Source organism: Callospermophilus lateralis, chromosome 17, assembly GCF_048772815.1.
Source record: "Callospermophilus lateralis isolate mCalLat2 chromosome 17, mCalLat2.hap1, whole genome shotgun sequence".
Classification (NCBI taxonomy): Eukaryota; Metazoa; Chordata; class Mammalia; order Rodentia; family Sciuridae; genus Callospermophilus; species Callospermophilus lateralis.
In genome coordinates this window covers 65,263,054-65,283,943 of record NC_135321.1, presented here as the reverse complement: position 1 = coordinate 65,283,943, position 20,890 = coordinate 65,263,054, and the positions used below count along the sequence as shown (strand labels likewise).

Genomic DNA, 20,890 nt, shown 5'->3' with positions numbered 1-20,890 from the left:
CAGACATGCTGCAGGGACAGAGTATGTGTGTCCTAGTGGGCTGCCTCAGCACCATATGGCATCAAAAGACAATGCACAAATGGGGGTTTAGGACAGAAGTTTATTTGTCCTAATTCCCAAGACTACATATCAGGGTGCTGGCTGGAAGGATTTCCTTTGAGGCCCACTCTTTGACATGGAGATTGCCATCTTCTGTCTGTGTTTGCATGACATTTCCCTGAGCTTCTCTTCATCTTTATTGCCATTTCCTATAAGGGGAAAATGTTGATTGGATTATCCCTCACCCCAACTAACTGGATTAACACTAATCATGTCTTCATGAGCCATATATTCAAATAGAGTCACAGTATGAGGCACTGGTACTTAGGATATCCACATATGAGATTTGGGGAGAGGACACAATTCCTCTGATGACCTAAAACAGTCTCCTGCTGAAGACAGGCTCCCAGGAAAGGCAATACCGAGTGAAGAAATATGCACAGGGAACATTTTAATAGCCACAGTCAGATTACATCACAAAGAGCTGCAGAAGTTACATTGCCACCAGAAATCTCTGACTGTAGCTGCTTCTCTGCAGCCCGGATTCCCTGGGTGTTGGCATTTAAAATTTTTTTTGTTTGGCTAATCTCTTGTCCATGTGGCAAATAAAATCACACTGCTCCATTCTTTTCCAATTTCCCAACTGACAAACTTGAGTCAATAAAGTAGTTTTTAGCTGCTCGCCTCTATAGTGCCTGTCCATCTGCGTTTTAAAAACACAGGACTTGGTGGTCTTTTATAGCCCTCCAGATCAGCCTGTTTTATAGTTGATTAACCCTGATTAACTGCACCACATTTTATTTTTTTTTTTTTAAAGAGAGAGTGAGAGAGGGAGAATTTTTTTTTTTAATATTTATTTTTTAAATTATCTGCGGACACAACATCTTTGTATGTGGTGCTGAGGATCGAACCCGGGCCGCACGCATGCCAGGCGAGTGCGCAACCACTTGAGCCACATCCCCAGCCCTGCACCACATTTTCAATGTCCACCTATTTTTTGTTGTGTAATGGTGGGTAAAGATTAATTCTAGTTGATGTTTTCTCTAGGTGTAAACAGAACCAGATTCCCTGGATCCTTGAAAGGGAGTCCCAAGATGACTCAGATATTTGAGAGGGTTCTGTTTGTGTTATAATATGTAATACACTATACTATATACACTATACTATATTATACCTATATCTCACAGATTCTGTGTTTTTTGAATAATTATCACTTTCCAAGTCTGAAGAAAATACAAAATGTTGCATGAACCTTGTAGCCTGGTGCTGTTTTGGCTTTGGAATGAGACTTGGCTCATCAGGAGTCCCAGCCTAGTTCCTTGTTAGTTGTGGAACTTTGACCACAGAGGAAACAGATATCACAACCTGGCCATTAGGTCTAAGGCCAAATTGCCAAATGAGAAGTTTGCATTTAATGTATTTAAACAATGGAGTCAAGGCTCCGGACAGATTGCATTTGTCCCTCACCTTCTGGTACCCAATATTCCTTTGTTTGCTGTCTGATTTCTGCAATGGTAAAGAACCTCTGACCAGCATCAAGTGGACACTTGGAGCTCCTTGCTCTCACTCAGGGCATTGTCTCTCCTGCCCTTTGGACCTGAGAAGAAATACTAGTAAGCAACTGTATCCCTCAATGCTAGCATATAGAGGGTTAGACCAGGCCCCTTACCTCCCTAATGGAGGGCACCCATGGCTCTCCAATCAGGAACGTGGCTGCTGTAAACTGAGATATGCTGGAGAGAGATTTGAGGGTGTTGTTCCAAATAACAATACTTCACTAGTAGTATTTCTTTAATCACATAAAGGTAATATTCTGAAATATCGGGTTATGTTATTAAAATCAATTTCAACTGTTTCTTTTCTTTTATGATATAAATACTAAAAAAAGTCCTATGCCTTGCATATGGTTTGCATAGGATATCGTTGCTTTAGGGTGTTGCTTCCCAGTTCAAAGTTTAATCTGTCTCCTCACAAGACTAGCGAGCAGAAAAATTAAATGACATTTTACCGTAACTGTCATTATATTTTTTTCATTCATGAATAATATGGCAACATATACAGTCCATAAGTTGAGATGACCTCATATGCAAGCTTAAGTGCAAATGTTCTGATGGTGGGGCTTGACCCCCACTTCTGGGAGGAAAATTTCCCTTAAAATCACTGCAACCTGGAGCTCTGGGGTGTCCTTTCCAGATCTCAAAGGGAAAAAAAAGAAAAAGAAAAAGAAAAAAAGAAAAAGAAAGCTGCAGCCTGTCACTCCGGCCTCAAGCATGCCTGGATTGGTTGTCCTCTTCTGTCACTCAGAAGGCAGGCTCACTGGGCTCACACTCAGGGGGCACGGTCTGCAGCCGTGTCCAATGAGGAGCGCGTAGTGTAGTGAGCACTGTCCAATCCTGCTCACGGCCGGCGAGGAGGGCGGGCCCCGCAATCCAGCCGAGGCGCTTTTCCCCGGACTCCGCCATTCCTACCCTCCGGCTCGGGGCTCCCGTGGGCGCTCGAGAGGCCGGGGCAGCTCTGCCTGCAGGTACTGACATCCCTGGGAGCCGGCCTGGCTCGCTAGTGCCGGGAAATGGTGAGTGTGCGGGGGCGTCCGGAGCCTGCTGAGGGGCCCTGGGGAGGGAGACCCTGGGCGCCGCGGCGCCACTGAGGCGGGAACCGAGCTGACCGCCCGGACTCAGGCAGCCCCGGGGGTCTGTGGGCCTGCGCCCCGCTCTGGGGCAGTGTCCGTGAGTCCCACGGGCCAGCCGGGCGGGGACGCCGCGCAGCAGGCCAGGTCCCGCAGGGCGTCCTCGGCTGCGGCGGCAGGCGGGTTCTGGCGTGAGCGCGGCTGCTGGCCTCTTCCCTGAAGGCGCGGTGATTGACAAGTTGGATGGCGTCAGGGTTGCCCTGCACGTGGGATTTCCCTGCGGGAGAGCTGCGGTCTAGGGACCTGGCTTTCCCCGGGCTAGCAGCTTCCTCTCCTGGTTCTTTCCTGGAGGCTGATCGCAGGGGTGCTTTACCACCGAGCTACGTCCTGGTACTTTATCTTTATTTATTTGAGACAGGGGCTAGCTAAGTAGCTGAGATTGGCCTTGTTATGGTTCCATTTATAGAGATTTTTCTATTGTAATGAAGAATGTAATTCTTACATACATTTGGGTTCCTGTATGGACTTGTTTATATTGTGATTCCTTGCTTTTTTTTTAGTATAATATTTAATATACTTGTGTGAGGTAATGTTAGCTACTTTTTTACTCTTGTAATTCAAGTTTCTTGGCTTACTTAACACATTTAACTGTAGATGAGTTTTAGGACTTCTTCCTTTGCTTTCTTTTATTAAAAGTAAAGCATGCTCAGTAGATGCAGAAAAAGTATTTTTCAAAATATAGCACCCCTTTATGTTCAAAACACTAGAAAAACTAGGGATAACAGGAACATATCTCAACATTGTAAATGCTGTCTATGCTAAGCCCCAGGCCAACTTCGTTCTAAGTAGAGAAAAATTGAAAGCATCACTTCTAAAAATTGGAATAAGACAGGGATGCCCTCTTTCATCACTTCTATTTAACATAGTTCTTGAAACACTGGCCAGAGCAATTAGATAGACAAAAGAAATTAAAGGGATACAAAAAGGAAAAGAAGAACTCAAATTAGCATTGTTTGCTAATTTGACCATATGATTCTATACCTAGAAGACCCCAAAAATTCCACCAGAAAACGTCTAGAACTAGTAAATGAATTTAGCAAAGTAGCAGGATACAAAATCCACACCCATAAGTCAAAATCATTTCTGTATATCAGTGACAAATCCTCTGAAAAGGAAAGGAGGAAACCCACCCCATTTGCAATATCCTCAAAAACAAAACAAAACAAAATACCTTGGGAATCAACCTAACAAAAGAGGTAAAAGACCTCTACAACAAAACTACAGAATACTAAAGAAAGAAATTAAAGAAGATTTTAGAAAATGGAAAGCTCTTCCTTGTTCCTGGATAGGCAGAATTAATATTGTCAAAATGACCATACTACCAACAGCATTATACAGATTTAATGCAATTCCATTCAAAATCCCAATGACATTCCTCATAGAAATAGAAAAAGCAGTTATGAAATTCATCTGGAAAAATAAAGAGACCCAGAATAGCTAAAGCAATCCTTAGCAAGAAGAATGAAGCAGGAGGCATCATCAGACCTAACTATACTACAGAGAAATAGTAACAAAAACAGCATGGTATTGGCACCAAAATAGACTTGTAGGCCAATGATACAGAATAGAGAACACAGAGACTAACCCACATAATTACGGTTATCTTATACTAGACAAAGGTGCCAAAAATATACATTGGAGAAAACATAGCCTCTTCAACAAATGGTGCTGAGAAAACTGGAAATCCACATACAACAAAATGAAATTAAACCTCTATCTCTTACCAAGCACAAAACTCAAAGTGGACCAAGGACCTAGGAATTAAACCAGAGATCCTGAGCCTAATAGAAGAAAAAGTAGGCCCAAATCTCCATTATATCAGATTAGTCCCTAACTTCCTTAATAAGACTCCTATAGTGCAAGAGTTAAAATCAAAAATCAATAAATGGGATGGATTCAAACTAAAAGGCTTCTTCTCAGAAAAAGAAACCAATCAGGTAAACAGAGAGCCTATAGCTTGGGAGCAAACTTTTACCACTTACACATCAGAAGGGCACTAATCTCTAGGCTTTATAAAGAACTCAAAAAACTAAACACCCCACAACCAAATAACCCAATCAATACGTGGGCCAGGGAAATGAACAGACACTTCTCAGAAGAGGATTTACAATCAATCAACAAATATATGAAAAAACTTTCCACATCTCTAGCAATTAGAGAAATGCAAATCAAAACTACTCTAAGATTTTATCTCACTCCAGTCAGAATGGCAGCTATTAAGAATATAAACAACAATAAATGTTGGCAAGGATTTGTGGGGAAAGGCACACTCATACATTGCTGGTGGGACTGGAAAATGGTGCAACCAATATGGAAAGCAGTTTGGAGATTCCTTGGAAAACTGGGAATGGAGCCATCTTTTGACCCAGCTGTCCGACTCTTCGGTGTGTACCCAAAGGACTTAAAAATAGCATGCTACAGGGACACAGCCACATCAATGTTTATTGTACCACAATTCACAGTAGCTAAACTGTGGAACCAACCTAGATGCCCTTCAGTGGATGAATGGATAAAGAAAATGTGGTATATATACACAGTGGAATATTATTCAGCAATAAAAGAGAATAAAATAATGGCATTTGCAGGTAAATGGATAGAGTTAGAGAATATAATGCTAAGTGAAGTTAGCCAATCCCCAAAACCAAATGCCAAATGTTTTCTTTGATATAAGGAGGCTGATTCATAGTGGGTTGGGAGGGAGAACATGGGAGGATTAGATGAACTCTAGATAAGGCAAAGTTGTGGGAGGGGAAGGGAGGAGGCATGGGGTAGGAAAGATGGTGGAATGAGATGGACATCATTACCCTAAGTACATATATGAAGACACAAATGGTGTGAATATACTTTGTATATGACCAGAGATATGAAAAATTGTACTCTATATGTGTAATATGAATTCTAATGCATTCCACTGTCATATATAACAAATTAGAATAAAAGATTTTTAAAAAAGTAAAGCATGCTGAATTTTTTGGTTAATTTTTTAAAATTTGTTTTAATTAGTTATACATGACAGTAGAATGTATTTATGCACTTTGATATATTGTACGTAGAGGAGGTTTAATTCTACAACATTGTTCATGTTCTAGAATCACATCAGTTATGCAGTCATATATGTACATAAGGTAATAATGTCCATTTTATTCTGTTCACCTTCCTATTCCCATATCCCCTCCCCTTCCCTCCCTTCATTCCCCTCTAAATCTTAAGGTAATTCTATTCTTCCCTAGTATCTGCAAATCAGAGAAAAGATTTGGCCTTTGGTTTTGGGGACTGGCTTATTTTGCTTAGCATAATATTCTCCAACTCCATCCATTTACCTGGAAACACCATAATTTTATTCTCTTTTAATGGTGAGTAATATTCCATTGTGTATATATACCACAGTTTCTTTATCTGTTTACCTATTGAAGAGCATCTGGCGGGGGGGACGGTTCAACAGTATACCTATTGTGAATTGTGCTGCCATATACATTGATGTGGCTGCATCGTGGTAGTTTGATGATTTTAAGTCCTTTGGGTGTAGACTGAATTTTTTTTATTAGTGCATTACATTTATATGTACTATTGAGGTTTATTTTGACATACATCAACAAGCATGGAATATAATATGCTCCATGTCAGGCCCCAGTACTTCCTTTGCGCTGTCTTCCTATCTTCCCCATTTGCCGTTTCCTGGTCTATTTATTTATAGATTTTAAACCTCCTGCTTCATAGATATATGTAAAGTGAAATTCACTATGATATTTTAACATATGTACATAGGAATTTTGATGGGAAAATATTGGAGATTAATTTTGGGGAAAATGGTCATCTTTGTAATGATGGGTTTTGTCACATCTACACATGGGATGTGTGCTTGAGTCTTTCATGTGCTTTTGATTATTGTCATAATTTCTACATACTTTATTTTTCAACATGTATACATGTGAAATACCACATGCAGGTGATACCTATATAAAATTTAAATGTGGTGCTTTGTACTATTTTAAAACTGGATATGATATGAGCAAGAACGTGGCTGGCCCCTAGTAACCATTTTCCCCACAGTTCCTCATTTATCTCTTCCAAAATGTACATTCTCCTGAACCATCCTCCTGGGTTTCCCATGTTTGGATGAATACAGCTGTGTTCTTACATGTTGTCATGGTCACATGTGATTGCCCCAAGTCTCTGTGGTGGTTTTGGCAATTTTGCAAGGCATACATTTATCAAAACATCATGTTTGACACCATAAATGTAGGCAATGTTTGTCAGTTAAAATACAAAAATAAAAATTTTTAAGGTGAGTCAATTTCATGTTCATGTGAAATGAAAGTGGAAAGCAATTTAAAATTTGGAATGATAGGTTTTCTTACAAGTTCAGCACAGGCTGAGAGGGGCATTATAAAAAGCATCTACTTCCCAGAAGATGAATGATAAAACAAACAAATAAAATTCTAAGTTGTATCTAGCATCAAATTTTTGAGAAAGGTTTGTTTGATATAGATGGATGCTTCTTTGTTTGTGGCATAGATATTTATTATTGTTATGTTTTGTTGATGTATGATTACCTTAAGCAGTATGAAATGACCTTCTTTATCCTTTCTGACTAACTTTGGTTATGAGGATGGAAATGCCTGCTTGTTTACATGGTCCATGTGAGTGATATGTTTTTCCCCATCTTCAGTCTGAATGTCTTTTCCTATGAGATAAGTCTCTTAAAGTCTGCATATTGTTGGGTCTTTTTTTTTTTTTTTAATCCATTCTGCCAGTCTTTGTCTTTGTCTTTGTCTTTTAACTGATGAGTTTAGGCCATTAACATTCAGGGTTATTATTCATTTTAACTTGACTTGCTTTTTCCTTTGTTTGGCATTTTTTTAGTGTAGCCAGCATTGCCATAGCAACTGGGAAATCTGAACCCTGTACTTGTGCACAGGGAAATGTTAACCCTATACTTTCATATGGAGGAATACTAGCACAAGCGCACCACAATCACAAGTTAGTCAGACACCTTGATTCTCAGCACCACACCCCATACTCAATTTGATCCTTGTTCTGTGGATACCCTTTTGAGGAGAGCATTTTACAAGCACCTTATCCCACAGCAGGTAGGTTTCTTGGCATATTTTAGCCACCTTCTTTTAAAAGGTATGATTGATGATTTCTGTTTTCCCGTAGATTTGGGTCTTCAGAATACATATCTCCATTATATATGCAATATTTTGCTCACTCATAGGTCAGTTCTGCAATGAAAGATAGTCCCTGTTAGTTTGTATTGAGGGGAGCCCATAACTTGGGATCAGCTCCTTTAAGAGGACTAGTGTTCTGAAGTCTTTTCTGTTCTAGTGGAATCAGCCTGACTCACAGAGAATGTATCTACCAGTACAAGCAAATATTTATAGGTTATATGAATGGGCATTTGGGTAAAGTATGCTTGTCAGTCATCAAAAGGCTATGTTTTTATACCCTAAGTGTGTATTAGATTTTGAATTGTATGAGTGCAGAAGACACAGTTCTGAATCACTTGCTGAACAGTCCACTGGAGGCGTGGCCCTCACAAGTGGGCTTGATGAAATTGACACCCTTCCCCTAGTAGCACTCTCCTCGGAGTGTTTCATCAAGAACAGGGGGTGCTTCAGGAAGAAGGGTGAGCCTGTGCGATTTCTGTCTGCACCTGGCACTGTTGTCCCAGAGTCCCAACTCCATTCTTTGCCCCTTTTCTCATTACCCTCAGTATAAACAGATTTGGAATTGGTTTGCTACAAGCTGAGGTGCTAGGGCCCTGATAAAGGAGTTTGTCCTTCCTAATACTTTTGACTGCCCTGTCAGCAGCCTGATTTCTCCTGGCCCCACAGGTATCAGTTGTCTCAAGGCAGGATAGTGCAGGATAACCACCTGCTATGGGGTGGACACAGCCTGTATTATTGACAGTATTCTCAAGGGCATCCTTAGTGTCCTTGTCTCAGCTGTGAGGACTCCTCTTTCTTTCCAGGTGTCTCCATATGCATGTACCATCTTGGAGGCATGTTTTTTTTTTAAATTTTTATTTATTTATATTTAGTTGGACACAATACCTTTATTTTATTTATTTTATTTTTATGTGGTACTGAGGATCGAACCCAGGGCCTCGCACCTGCTAGGCGAGCGCTCTACCATTGAGCCACAACCCCAGCCCCTTGCTTACCTTCTTTCCTTTGGTCAGTCAGAGCTCATGTGAGAGAACTTAGCTTGGTTTTCTGGGCTGATGTTGTTAGCAGCAGTCTCAGCTTTTAATACCTGTTGTGCCATGACTGCAGAATACCCAGATATCCACTGGCCATTGCCTATGGGCTTGCTTTCATTGGTGAAGACACTTTAGTCTGGCAAGTCTCTTGAGCAGTCACATTGTATTGGGCCATTGTCATCTGCTGGCAACAGGTTTCCTTGATTTAAGGTGGCATGGTTTCTCTTGAAGTTGACATTTAGATTGTTAAAAAGGATGGCCTGGAATCTCCCTACCCTCCCAGCAGTCAGCCGACACCCATCCTTTTGTTTTAGTAGGACAGGACTTGGTGAGCAACAAACCCAGTGATGGATTGTTCTAGAGTGGGTTTCTAAACCTCTTGTGGTAAATCACTGATGTCAGTCACACCCCACAGGACCCTCCTTTCATGGTGTGGTCAAGCTGTTCCCACACACAGGCTACTGGTTGCAGTATACCTCCAGTGTGTGTAAGAGAACTTTAGCATCTGTATCTTGTTTCTCATTCACATAGAGTCTTAACACCTTCTGTGAGTCAGGCACAGAAGGGGCTAGGGCAGGGGCTCTCATGAGACTTTGTTTTAACTTCTCAAAGGCACCTTGGCATTCTGGTGTGTAAGTGAAATGTTTTATTTATTTCTTTTAAGGTCTCATACAAGAGTTTACCTGCTAGTCCACAATTAGGGACCCAATTATGGCAGCATGTTGACTGTTCTAGTCAGCTTTTTCAGTGCTGTGACCAAAATTCACAGCAAGAACAATTTAAGAGGAGGAAAAATTTGTTTGCTTGTTCTCAGTGTCAGAAGTCTCAGTCCATAGGTGGCCAACTCCATTCCTCGGGGTGAACATCATGACAGAATCCTGTGCTAGAGAAAAGCAATCGGGAACAAGGTGCCAGGAAGCAGAGAGAGCTCTGCTCAAGAAGGAAAAAATATAAACCCCAAAGGCATATTCCCATGGACCCACCTCCTCCAGCCACACACCTTGCCTGCCTACAGTTACCATGCTGTAGCTGTCAGGGGTTAATACACTACTAGGTAAGACTGTCATAACCCAGTCACTTCATGTCTGAACCTTGCAGTGTCTCATACATGAGCATCTTGGAGACAATTAAAATCTAAATCATAACATTGACATTTCCAGGAACCCATGTACCTGTCTCTGGTCCTGACTTATTTATCGCTCAAGCTAGTATGCTTTTTATCTGACATTGAGATTTAGGTCATTGGCTAATCTGGAATCCCAGGTGGGTGACATGTTTATGAAATAAGCCATTTTAATGGACACCTCATATCCACATGAGCTGTGGTGGTTCAGTGCAGCAATAATATTTGAAAATCAGAATTCATAGTTGGGCTGGACTGTAAGTAGATCATTCTCATATCTTGAAAGTGTGTCACCAAGCCTGGGTCAATAGTGTGTTTGAAAAAAGGGACTCTATCCCAAATTCATGTACAAGTTTTTAAAAATTGAAGATATTTCTTTCATTCACATTAAGTCATTATTTTACTATATAAAAAGTTGACATTTTTATGTCTGTGTATGGAAAATATAAATATCATTTGATCAATTTGATTTTGTTGTCTTAATATATTTCTAAAACTGATCTCATTTATAATAACAGCCTTTCTCTGAAAATTCTTTTATCATTCACACTTTCTTTTGACATTAGTGTTTCTTTTCTTCTGAATTCCAGACCAAACAAACTTGGTAATAATCAAGCCCTGCCATTTACTGGATGCTTCATATATTTTCACAAAAAAATGAATACTCTTACTGCTATCCCATTATTTTGGGTTTTATGAATTAAGATATGAAAAACTCTTAGAGTGATATGTACACATTTCAAATTATCAAAAAGACTTGTTGGTTTTTGCTATTTAATAACACACATAAATCTTATTCAATATTTGAATATCAATGAATGATTGTTTTAGTGGTCTACCTCCTTGCAATCCAAGTTTTTCTTGTATTGCTGTTATTGAAATCACCAAAGAGCTTGCCACATATTCATAAAACCAGGCTTCATCTTAGAACTACTGAATCAGGGTCTCCTTTTTATTAAATCTCTGATTCATGGTTGTACAATTAAAATTTGAGAATTACCCTTCCATAACTCTCATGTGAGGAATATACACAATTTATCCTTTGATATATATAAAGTAACAATTAAAATGTCTATTCTTGTGTGGATGCCTTAATTTTATATTTTACTTTATAAAAGTCAAGTATATGCACTCTTTTTGCACTTACGTCCCTTTTTCCTTGGAGTTAGATCATAGAGAGTATCACTGTGTTCAAAAGTATCTCACTAAATACTGGAAGTCCCTCACTTACAAGACAGCCATTTCTACTAAATCTTATTTCAACTTCAGTTAAATTTAAAACTCTGTGAATGGTCATGTGGCCAATGTGCTATTTACATACAATTTCTATTCCAGAAACTGTTGACATTCAAGGATGTGGCCGTTGATTTCTCTGAAGAGGAATGGGAATGCCTGGAGCCTGCTCAGCAAAATTTATATGCAGACGTGATGTTAGAGAACTACAGAAACCTGGTCTTCCTTGGTGAGGATGACTTCCTTTCAGAATTCCTAATTAATTACTATATTTAATTCTCTTACAGAATATCTTTTGGGAACTTCTCTACAATAATAATTTTCAGATTTGTGCTTTCAAGAAAAAAGATAGGGGACTGGGGATGTGGCTCAAGCGGTAGCACGCTCACCTGGCATGCGTGCAGCCTGGGTTCGATCCTCAGCACCACATACAAACAAAGATGCTGTGCCCACCGATAATTAAAAAATAAAATATTAAAATTCTTTCTCTCTTTAAAAAAAAAAAAGATAGGGCATGCTTGGGTACAGATAGAATATTAATTATGTTTCTTTTAGTCTTTAATCTTTCCCTTTCTTGGTGTGACATCTGTCATGCTTTCAGATTGTCCTTTTCCTCCAGGGATGCCCCAGTTCATCCCAGTTACCCACCACAGCACTTCCCTTTGCTTGTGAGGGTCAGCATGATCTGACAGCGCTTCCAGTATTTGTGGGTCTCTTGGATATCTCTGCCAATATTTGGAGAACTCTAAGTCAAACCATTGTAATATATTAACATTGTAATATATTTCTCTTACATTATTTGTATATTTATTCATTAAAATTCCCTTGTCAGAGCTCTTTTTGAATGCTAGTAATGGATTTCCTGTGAAGTTTTCTGCCATGTAATGAATGTCAAGATTCACAATGGCTGCTCTTTTTGGGTCTACAGTTACAGGTATAAATTGTATTTATACAAAAGGGTTTATAAAATAATGCATCTGTGGTTATTTACGATTTCGTTTTTTTTTCTTTCATTTTATAAAGTAGGCTTTCTCACATCAGTTATACTGTTTTATTTTGTGATTAGATGGCAATTTCCATCATTTCAAAAATTAGGACAATGGAAGTTGAAATTAAAATATGATTAAACCACGTTTCTGTTGCCAATAAAATTACATGTGCTTTTACTTGCTTTGATAAATATTACACCTGTTTTTTTTTAATGACTTGTATATTTTACCTGCATTGGTTTTTCATCCTGCCTATGTACATAGTAATGAAAATTTTGTATCTGTAAATTTAATGGAGATTGAATTCCAGGGTACTGTAATAATAAGCTATGTCCCCTGCCCCTTTTTATTTATATTTGGAGAAATGTTCTAAGTTATCAAGGATGGCTTTGAATTTACAATCCTCCTGCCTCATAATTGCCAGAAGCAGAGATTATATGCATAACCATCAATTACATATTGATGAATTTATTTTTATTTATAGATTAAAACCATAGCATTTTAATGGTAGCTTTCAAAAATTTTGCAATTCCATTTAACTTATGTGTTGTTTGAAATTGTGATTTGGTTTAAAACCACAAAACAAAACTTGCTTTCTTCAATATTTTTTTTAAATTGGGCATAATATCAATAGATGTAGTTGTGTTTTAGTACATGGTGAGTTTAGTATATTGTACTTTTGATAAATGCTAATAGAATGAATGCAATGCTTTCTCAGCACAGAACTGATAATTATGTGAAAAAATGCATGCATTAATTCACTACATTTATTCATTTTACCATGTATATGTATTTTAAAATATGACATACTTAGTACATATATAAAATTTGTCAATGAAATAAGTCCACAAATAACAAAAAGTACAAGTTGTGTGTCTTGATTGCCATGTGTTGGCTTCATCCAGGTAATGTGGTCATGGGCCATGCTTGGTTTTATCGCTTCTTAAGCTTTTTTTTTCATGGTGCATCTTTTTGAAGCATGTGTGTTGTTTTTTCCAATTTAATATTTTTGTTCATATTTCTTCTTCATAGTCTATAATGTCTTTTTCCCTGTTGAACATCTCTGTGGTATTTTCATCCAAAATCTCTCTTACCTCCAGGTGTCTGTGTCATGGCAGTTAGAAACTAATTATCACACATTCTCCATGAAAGCCACACATATTTGTATAAGTTTCATATTTCCCTTATACTACTGAGAGTGAAGGGAGTTGATAGGTTTTTTTTTTTTCCTAATTGCACAATGCTAAATTGTGGAGGAGGGTAGAGTGTGGTTGATAAAAGGAACATAGTTCCCTTCCCTCTACTATATTCTTCTCCTTAGTAATGTACTCATCTTGGATCCTTTGTTCTCTACAATGGGTTGGGCAGTCTCACAAATTTGTCTGTACGTTTTTATTTAGTCTATGTATTCCTGAAGTAATGATTCATGTCTTGGATTTACTGCTGATGTCCTCACATGGGTAAAATTTTGTTATCTTTGCTAAATATATTCACTTCAGTCTAATAAGTAAAATAATTGTTATTTTCGTTTATTTCAGCCACAACTTCTCATCATATCCATGAATCTCCACCAGAGCAGGAAATAAAATCTTTATTTCAAAAAATGATGAAGGGAAGGTATGAAAATTGTGACTTTAACTATGTACAACTAAGAAAAATATGGGAAACTTAAAGTGATCGTGAAGGTTAGAAATTATTACAAAGGACAAAGCCAATTAGCAGTGACTATTTGTAATGTAATGTAATGCCAACAGACATCCAGAACATTTAATACAATAGAGAAGAATTCAATTTACGCCAGTTATTTTGAGGAGCTATGTATGTCTTTAAGAATACATCCACAGCAATTTTTGAAACTTACATTTCCTCTGAAAGGAAATGTAGAAAATTTGAAAAGAGACCTATTCCGTGCTTTCATTTTTAACTTGACCAATTTTAAATGCATTGAGTTAAAGTTCTAGTCAAACAATTGAGTAGATAAGAGATTCAGAAGTAAAGGACACCCAATATTGGGGGGTGGGGGGGCGACTAGGGAAGAATAGAGATACTTTGGGTTATCAGAAGGAAGTGAAAGGAGAGGAGGGGACATAGAGCTAGGAAGGAAAATAGAATGAATTAGACATTATTACTGTATGTGTGTGTATTATTACACATTCATTGTAGCTCTACCTCATGTACTACCAGAAGGATGAGAAGTTATATTCCATTTATGTGTGATGTATCAAAATGCATTCTACTGTCATGTATAATAATAAGAACAAATTTTAAAAAGTTAAGGACAAATTTCTAAAAGTGATCCTTTTGAGAGTTCCTATACACAGTGTTATTCTGCAATAAAACAATAATTTCTCCTTTTGCTCAAACATACAATTATAATGATTTTAGGGAAGTCCTTACTTACCCACTATTGTTTAATGAACATTCAGATATAGGTTTATGGAAAGTATACTACATACATAATGAAACAAGTAACACCTTTAGCCAAGTCTTTACCCTGGTTAATTACCAGTGTGTTTTTATTTGTGATAAAAATTTTGAATATAGAGACACTCATGAAAATTTAGTTTATTGGTTGCAATAAATCATTAGTATGTTCACTTTTCCAAGACCCTTTACAAAGATAAACAATGTGGGAAAGCCTTACTTCAGTGCTGAAAACTTACTGCCCATCCAAATATTCATAGGCAAAACCAGCCTTGCAAGTGTAAGGTGTGTGAAGGAACTCTTCATCAAATTGCAAAACTTACTCTATAGAAGATAATTTATACTGGAAGGGGGTTCTATGGGTTTAAAGAAAGTATCAAAGCATTTCATTGTTCAACCCTTTTTAAACCCCACAGATACCATGACAGTGATAAACCCCACAAATTTAAAGAATGTGGCAACATTTTTAATCAAAGATCACCTCCTGTTAAACATCCGAGGATTTATGCTGGAAAGAAGCCCTGCAAATCTAAAGAATGTGGCAGAGTCATTAACAATTACTCAACCCTTTCTAAATGTCTCAGACATCATAGCACTGAGGGAAAAAAAAGCTCACTTGGCACTGAACACCTGATAATTTGTACTGGAGACAGATCCTACAAACGTAAAGAATGTGCCAAAGTCTTAAAAAAATTTTCAATCCTTACTCAACTCCAAAGTACTCATACTGCAGAGAAGCCCTACAAGTGTGAAGAATGTGGCAAAGGTTTTAATAGAAGATCATTGCTTACTGAACACCAGATAATTCATACTGGAGAGAAGCCCTACAAATGTAAAGAATGTGGCAAAGGTTTTAATCAAAGATCATATCTTAAAGAACACCATAGAATCCATACTGGAGAGAAGCCCTACAAATGTAAAGTATGTGACAAAGCCTTTACTAAAAGTTCCTTTCTTACTGAACACCATAGAATTCATACTGGAGAAAAGCCCTACAGATGTGAAGAATGTGGCAAAGATTTTAAACGAAGAATATTGCTTACTGAACACCAGAGAATTCATACTGGAGAGAAGCCCTACAAATGTGGAGAGTGTGGCAAAGCTTTTATTCGGAGATCATTGCTTACTCAACACCAGAGAATTCATACTGGAGAGAAGCCCTACAAATGTGGAGGATGTGGCAAAGCTTTTAATCAAAGATCGTATCTTATTTGCCACCAAAGAATTCATACTGGAGAGAAGCCCTATAAATGTGAAAAATGTGGCAAAAATTTTAATCAAACATCAAATCTTAAAAAACACCAGAGAATTCATACTGGAGAGAAGACCTACAAATGTGAAGAATGTGGCAAAGTTTCTAATCGAAGATCATTTCTTACTGAACACCAGATAATTCATAGTGGAGAGAAGCCCTACAAATGTCAAGAATGTGGCAAAGGTTTTAATCATAGATCATATCTTAAAGAACATAAGAGAATTCATACTGGAGAGAAGCCCTACAAATGTAAAGTATGTGACAAAGCCTTTACTAAAAGCTCCTTTCTTACTGAACATCATAGAATTCATACTGGAGAGAAGCCCTACAAATGTGAAGAATGTGGCAAAGGTTTTAATCAAACGTCAAATCTTAAAGAACACCAGAGAATTCATAGTGGAGAGAAGCCCTACAGATGTGAACAATGTGGCAAAGGTTTTAATCAAATAACAAATCTTAAGGAACACCAGAGAATTCATACAGGAGAGAAACCCTATAAATGTCCAGAATGTGGCAAATCTTTTATTCGAAGATCATTTCTTACGGAACACCAAATAATTCATACTGGAGAGAAGCCCTACAAATGTACAGAATGTGGCAAAGGTTTTAATCAAAGATCATGTCTTAAAGATCACCAGAAAATTCATACTGGAGAGAAACCCTACAAATGTGGAGAATGTGCTAAAGCTTTTATTCGAAGATCATTGCTTACTCAACACCAGAGAATCCATACAGGAGAGAAGCCCTACAATGTTAAGAATAGGGCAGAGGTTTTAATGAAACACAAATCTTAAAGAACAGAGAGAGTTCGTAAGCAGATGGATGACTCAGGAGGTTGGATGCAATCAAATAAGGAAGAAATCCCTAGCACCAGTTACGTGGCCCCTCCACAAGCAAATTAGAGGGATAAGGGCTTTAAAGGAGCCCACATTTTTAGGAGGCCTGTAGCATGTCTGGGTACAGAAAGATCAGATATCAGTCACTGCTATACTAACCTGAAAGGTATAATATGTGCATAATATCAGTATCCTAGGGCAGTAAAGAAGCCACTTCCCTCTAACACCCTGCACAGGACAGAGGAGGGAGCCATTTTGCAGCAGTGCTGTGGGAATTGGCACCTGGGGGAGCCTATTCCAGGGAAACCCAACCTGGACCTAAACTACAAGCCAGGCAGACCCACACCACATGACAAAGAGAGTGCCTAAGTGATGAGGAGAACAAACGGGTTTACACGGGATGATATAGGTCATGGAAACCCACCCTGTTTCCTTCTCGCCTTGAGTCCAGCAGTTCACAGGACAACCTGGGAGAGACTTGCCTGCCCAGGAATTTGAAAGGACAGGAATGGGGGTGATTGTTTTGGAGATCAAACCCTAGAGAATAGAAAAGTGGGGTCAGTGGGTGATGGAGGGGACAAAAGATTGGTGCCTTAGACACAAGGGAACCGAGGGGAGATACTGGAGTTCAGTCCCCCACCATGGACTGGCAACTGCTGGGACCTGTAGGTACACTGATTTAAAATCTTCAGATCAATCACCATTCAAAAAAGAGCATGGTGGGGCTGGGGATGTGGCTCAAGCGGTAGCGCGCTCACCTGGCATGCGTGCGGCCCGGGTTTGATCCTCAGCACCACATACAAAGATGTTGTGTCCACCAAAAACTAAAAAATAAATAATAAATTTCCCTCTCTCTCTCTCTCTCTCTCTCAAAAAAAAAAAAAAAAAAAAAAAAAAGCATGGAGCCTACCTCAGCCTAAATTTCACTTTCAGGATCTCTCAGACACCAATGACCCCTCCCTGTGTGTGGCACAAATATCACACTCCAGCCCACCTTCCACCCAACACTGCTGAGAAGGGAAGCCAAGAATTTTTTTGAACTCCAATGGAAACAGCTTTTTAAAGTTTTCAATAAAACCTTTAAATTTTTTAAAAATTTTGTTTATTGTGATCTGAGTGATTCATGGACAATTATACCTATGCATATTTGTTTCTGCTTCTCATTTCTAGCATTTTTTGGAGGCAGTTATTTTTTCATGGCTTGGCATTTTGAGGGCTGTTTGATTAGCATATTTTGGTTTTGTATTCTTTTAGTTCTAACTTATTTTTACTTTACGTATTTTTTCTCACGTATCTATTTTTCTTGAGTCTCTTTAATTCTACTAACAGTGAAAGTCTATTCTCTCTTTCACACTTCCTTTAATTTATTTCTTCTATCTTCTCTCCCCCCCTCATAACACCCCATACTACTATTGTTTCCATTTTCTCCCCATTCACCATGAAAATTGTAAACCCTTTTGAAAACTTACTGTTTTTAATGTGGACAAAACCACATCACATCATTTCTGTTTATTGTGATAAATAACATTGTAGACATCAAAACAGGAACTATTTGCTCTAATGCTGTATATTGTTTGTCTCCCCCTGTTATGGGCCAGGCTATATAGGAAATGACCAAACAGACTCCATTTTACCCTGAGACTCCACATCATGTAAGAAGTGCTTCTCCTGTGGGAACACCTGCCTCTGTATCCATCAGTTGTGGTGTAGCATAGCATATTTGGCAAAAAAAAAAAAAAAAAAAAAAAGAAGAAGAAAAGAAAAAAAAAAGAAAATTCTTATACAATGTAAAATTGTTCTCTTTTTGATTCCTGTATTTTTTGGACAATGTACCCTGTCAGAGATTATCTAAACATTAGTAATCATTCTTTAACTTGTACTCAACTAGGGACGTTTTGACCCACTCCCCTTTCTACTTATGATTTTAGATCTCATGATATTAGTTTATGGTTTTGAATTGTAGTAACAGCCACTTATGATCAATATGGTTTTGGACTATAAAGGTATACTCAAACTCTAGGAGGGGGTCAAAGGTGGTAGACTTGCAGTCTATCCTTGGCCCATCTGATGGTAAATCCAGACTACCACTTAATGAATCAAGTTTTCTTCTCCTGCTTTAATATCAACTTGGTGATTTATTGTAATCTCATCACAACACCCCTAAGCTGTGAGGTACTGAAAACCTTCAAAGACACTATACATCTACAGGGTGGAAACTCAGCTGCATAAAATCCATACTGTTTGATGGGTAGACACACAAACAATATGAATAAGCAAGGGAACAAAACATCACAAGCAAAGCATAATACTACAATAGCAGATTTCTTTGATGTTACAGTGGAAGAAATGCCAGAGCAGGGGTTTAGAAAGTTCACACTTAAACTGATCTGTGTGGCAAAGGAGAAAGTAAAGAGTGTAATCAGAAAATACAGGAAGTGAAAGATCACTTCAATGAAGAGAGATTTGGGGAAAAAGTCAAGCAGAAATCCTCAAAATTTGGGGCTGGGGTTGTGGCTCAGCAGTAGAGCACTCACCTTGCACGTGCGAGACCCTGGGTTCAATCCCCAGCACCACATACAAAAATAAACAAGTGAAATAAAGGTGTTGTTTAAACTAAAAAATATTTAATAAATTAAAAAATGAGAAATCCTCAAAATTATGGAATCAATAAACCAAATTAAAAGTTCAACCCAAAGCATCACTGGCTGAATAGACTATTTGGAAGATAGAGTTTCACACAAGAAAAACAAAATATGTAATTTTGAGCATAAGGTTGACTCTGAAGAAAAGATGTTAGGAGTCGATAAACAGAACTTCCAGGAAATTTGGGACAACATGAAAAGACCAAATATAAGATTTATTGGAATAAATGAAGGCTCAGATACAAACTAAAGTAATGCACGGTGTTCTCAAATATATTTGAAAATTTGCCATATCTTAAAAATTAAATGGAAAATCAAATACAGGACCACAAAGCTCCAAATATGCAAAATTAAAACATGCTCACACAAGGCACATTATCATGAAATGGCCTGCCATGCAAAATAAGGATAGAATTTTAAAGGCTGCCAGAAAAGCTGACGGGTCACATTTAAAGGGAAACCAATTCAGGTATTGGTTGATTTCTCAGTCCAGACTCTAAAGGCTAGCAGGTCCAGGAATAATATACACCACACTCTGAAAGAAAATGGATAGCAACCTAGACTATTATGCCCAGCAAAATAAAGCTTCAGAATTGATGATGAAATAAAAATCTTCCATGGTAAGTAAAAGATAAGAGAATTCACAATTAGAAAGCCTGTACCACAAGACATATTCAAGAAAATGCTTCATGAAGAATATTTAGAATACCTATACAATGTAGAAAAATAAAATTGAAAGCCAGCAAAGGGAGGAATTACACTAGAAGAATATCAAAGGAGAAAGTATTCAAATTAAAAACCATAAATAAAAATGGTGAGCAATAAAAAGTATTTCTCAGTAATAACATTGTAAAAATCAAAAAGCTATATACTAGCGGATTGGATTTAAAAACAAGACCTAACAATATGTTGTCTCCAGGAGACTCACCTCATAAGCAAAGACATCTGCAGACTCAATGTAAAAGATCACACTGGGTGACTTTAACATTCCTCTCTCACCACTGGACAGATCCTCCAAATAAAAACTAAAGAAGGGAGCTATTGAATTTAAGTGAAATATTGATAATTTAAATGTTACAGACTATATAGAATGTTTTATCCATCAAAGACTAAATACACGTTTTTAGCAGCACATGAATCCTTCTCTAAAATAGACTATATCTTAGGCCACAAACAACACTTAGCAAATAAAAAAAAATAGAGATACTACCCTGCATTCTATCAGATCATAATGGAATGAAATTAGATATCAATGATAAAATAAAACACAGAAGCTACTTTAACACCTGGTGACTAGGTAATATGATATTAAATCACCAATGGATAGCAGAAGAAATCAGAGGAGAAACAAAAAATACTTAGTGGTAAGTGAGAATAGTGACGTGGTATATCAAAATCTCTGGAAACTGTGGAGGTTGTTCTAAGAGGAAAGTTGGTTGCATGAAACTCATTCATTAA

At 37.9% G+C, this 20,890-nt stretch overlaps 1 protein-coding gene across 2 annotated transcripts; it reads left to right on the top strand.

Annotated features, from left to right (window-relative positions):
- The first annotated feature begins 2,511 nt into the window (after nucleotides 1–2,511).
- LOC143382897 (uncharacterized) lies at nucleotides 2,512–17,633 on the top strand. 2 transcript variants are annotated; one of them, XM_076837201.2, is made up of 4 exons: nucleotides 2,512–2,611; nucleotides 11,389–11,515; nucleotides 13,814–13,892; nucleotides 15,116–17,633. In XM_076837201.2, the coding sequence occupies exons 1-4, from the start codon at nucleotides 2,609–2,611 to the stop codon at nucleotides 16,746–16,748; spliced, it is 1,842 nt and encodes a 613-aa protein (XP_076693316.1). In that variant the 5' UTR covers nucleotides 2,512–2,608; the 3' UTR covers nucleotides 16,749–17,633. The 2 variants fall into 2 exon arrangements, with proteins under 2 accessions (XP_076693316.1, XP_076693317.1); XM_076837202.1 differs by lacking the exons at nucleotides 2,512–2,611; nucleotides 11,389–11,515 and adding an exon at nucleotides 12,124–12,220.
- Nucleotides 17,634–20,890: the final 3,257 nt, after the last annotated feature.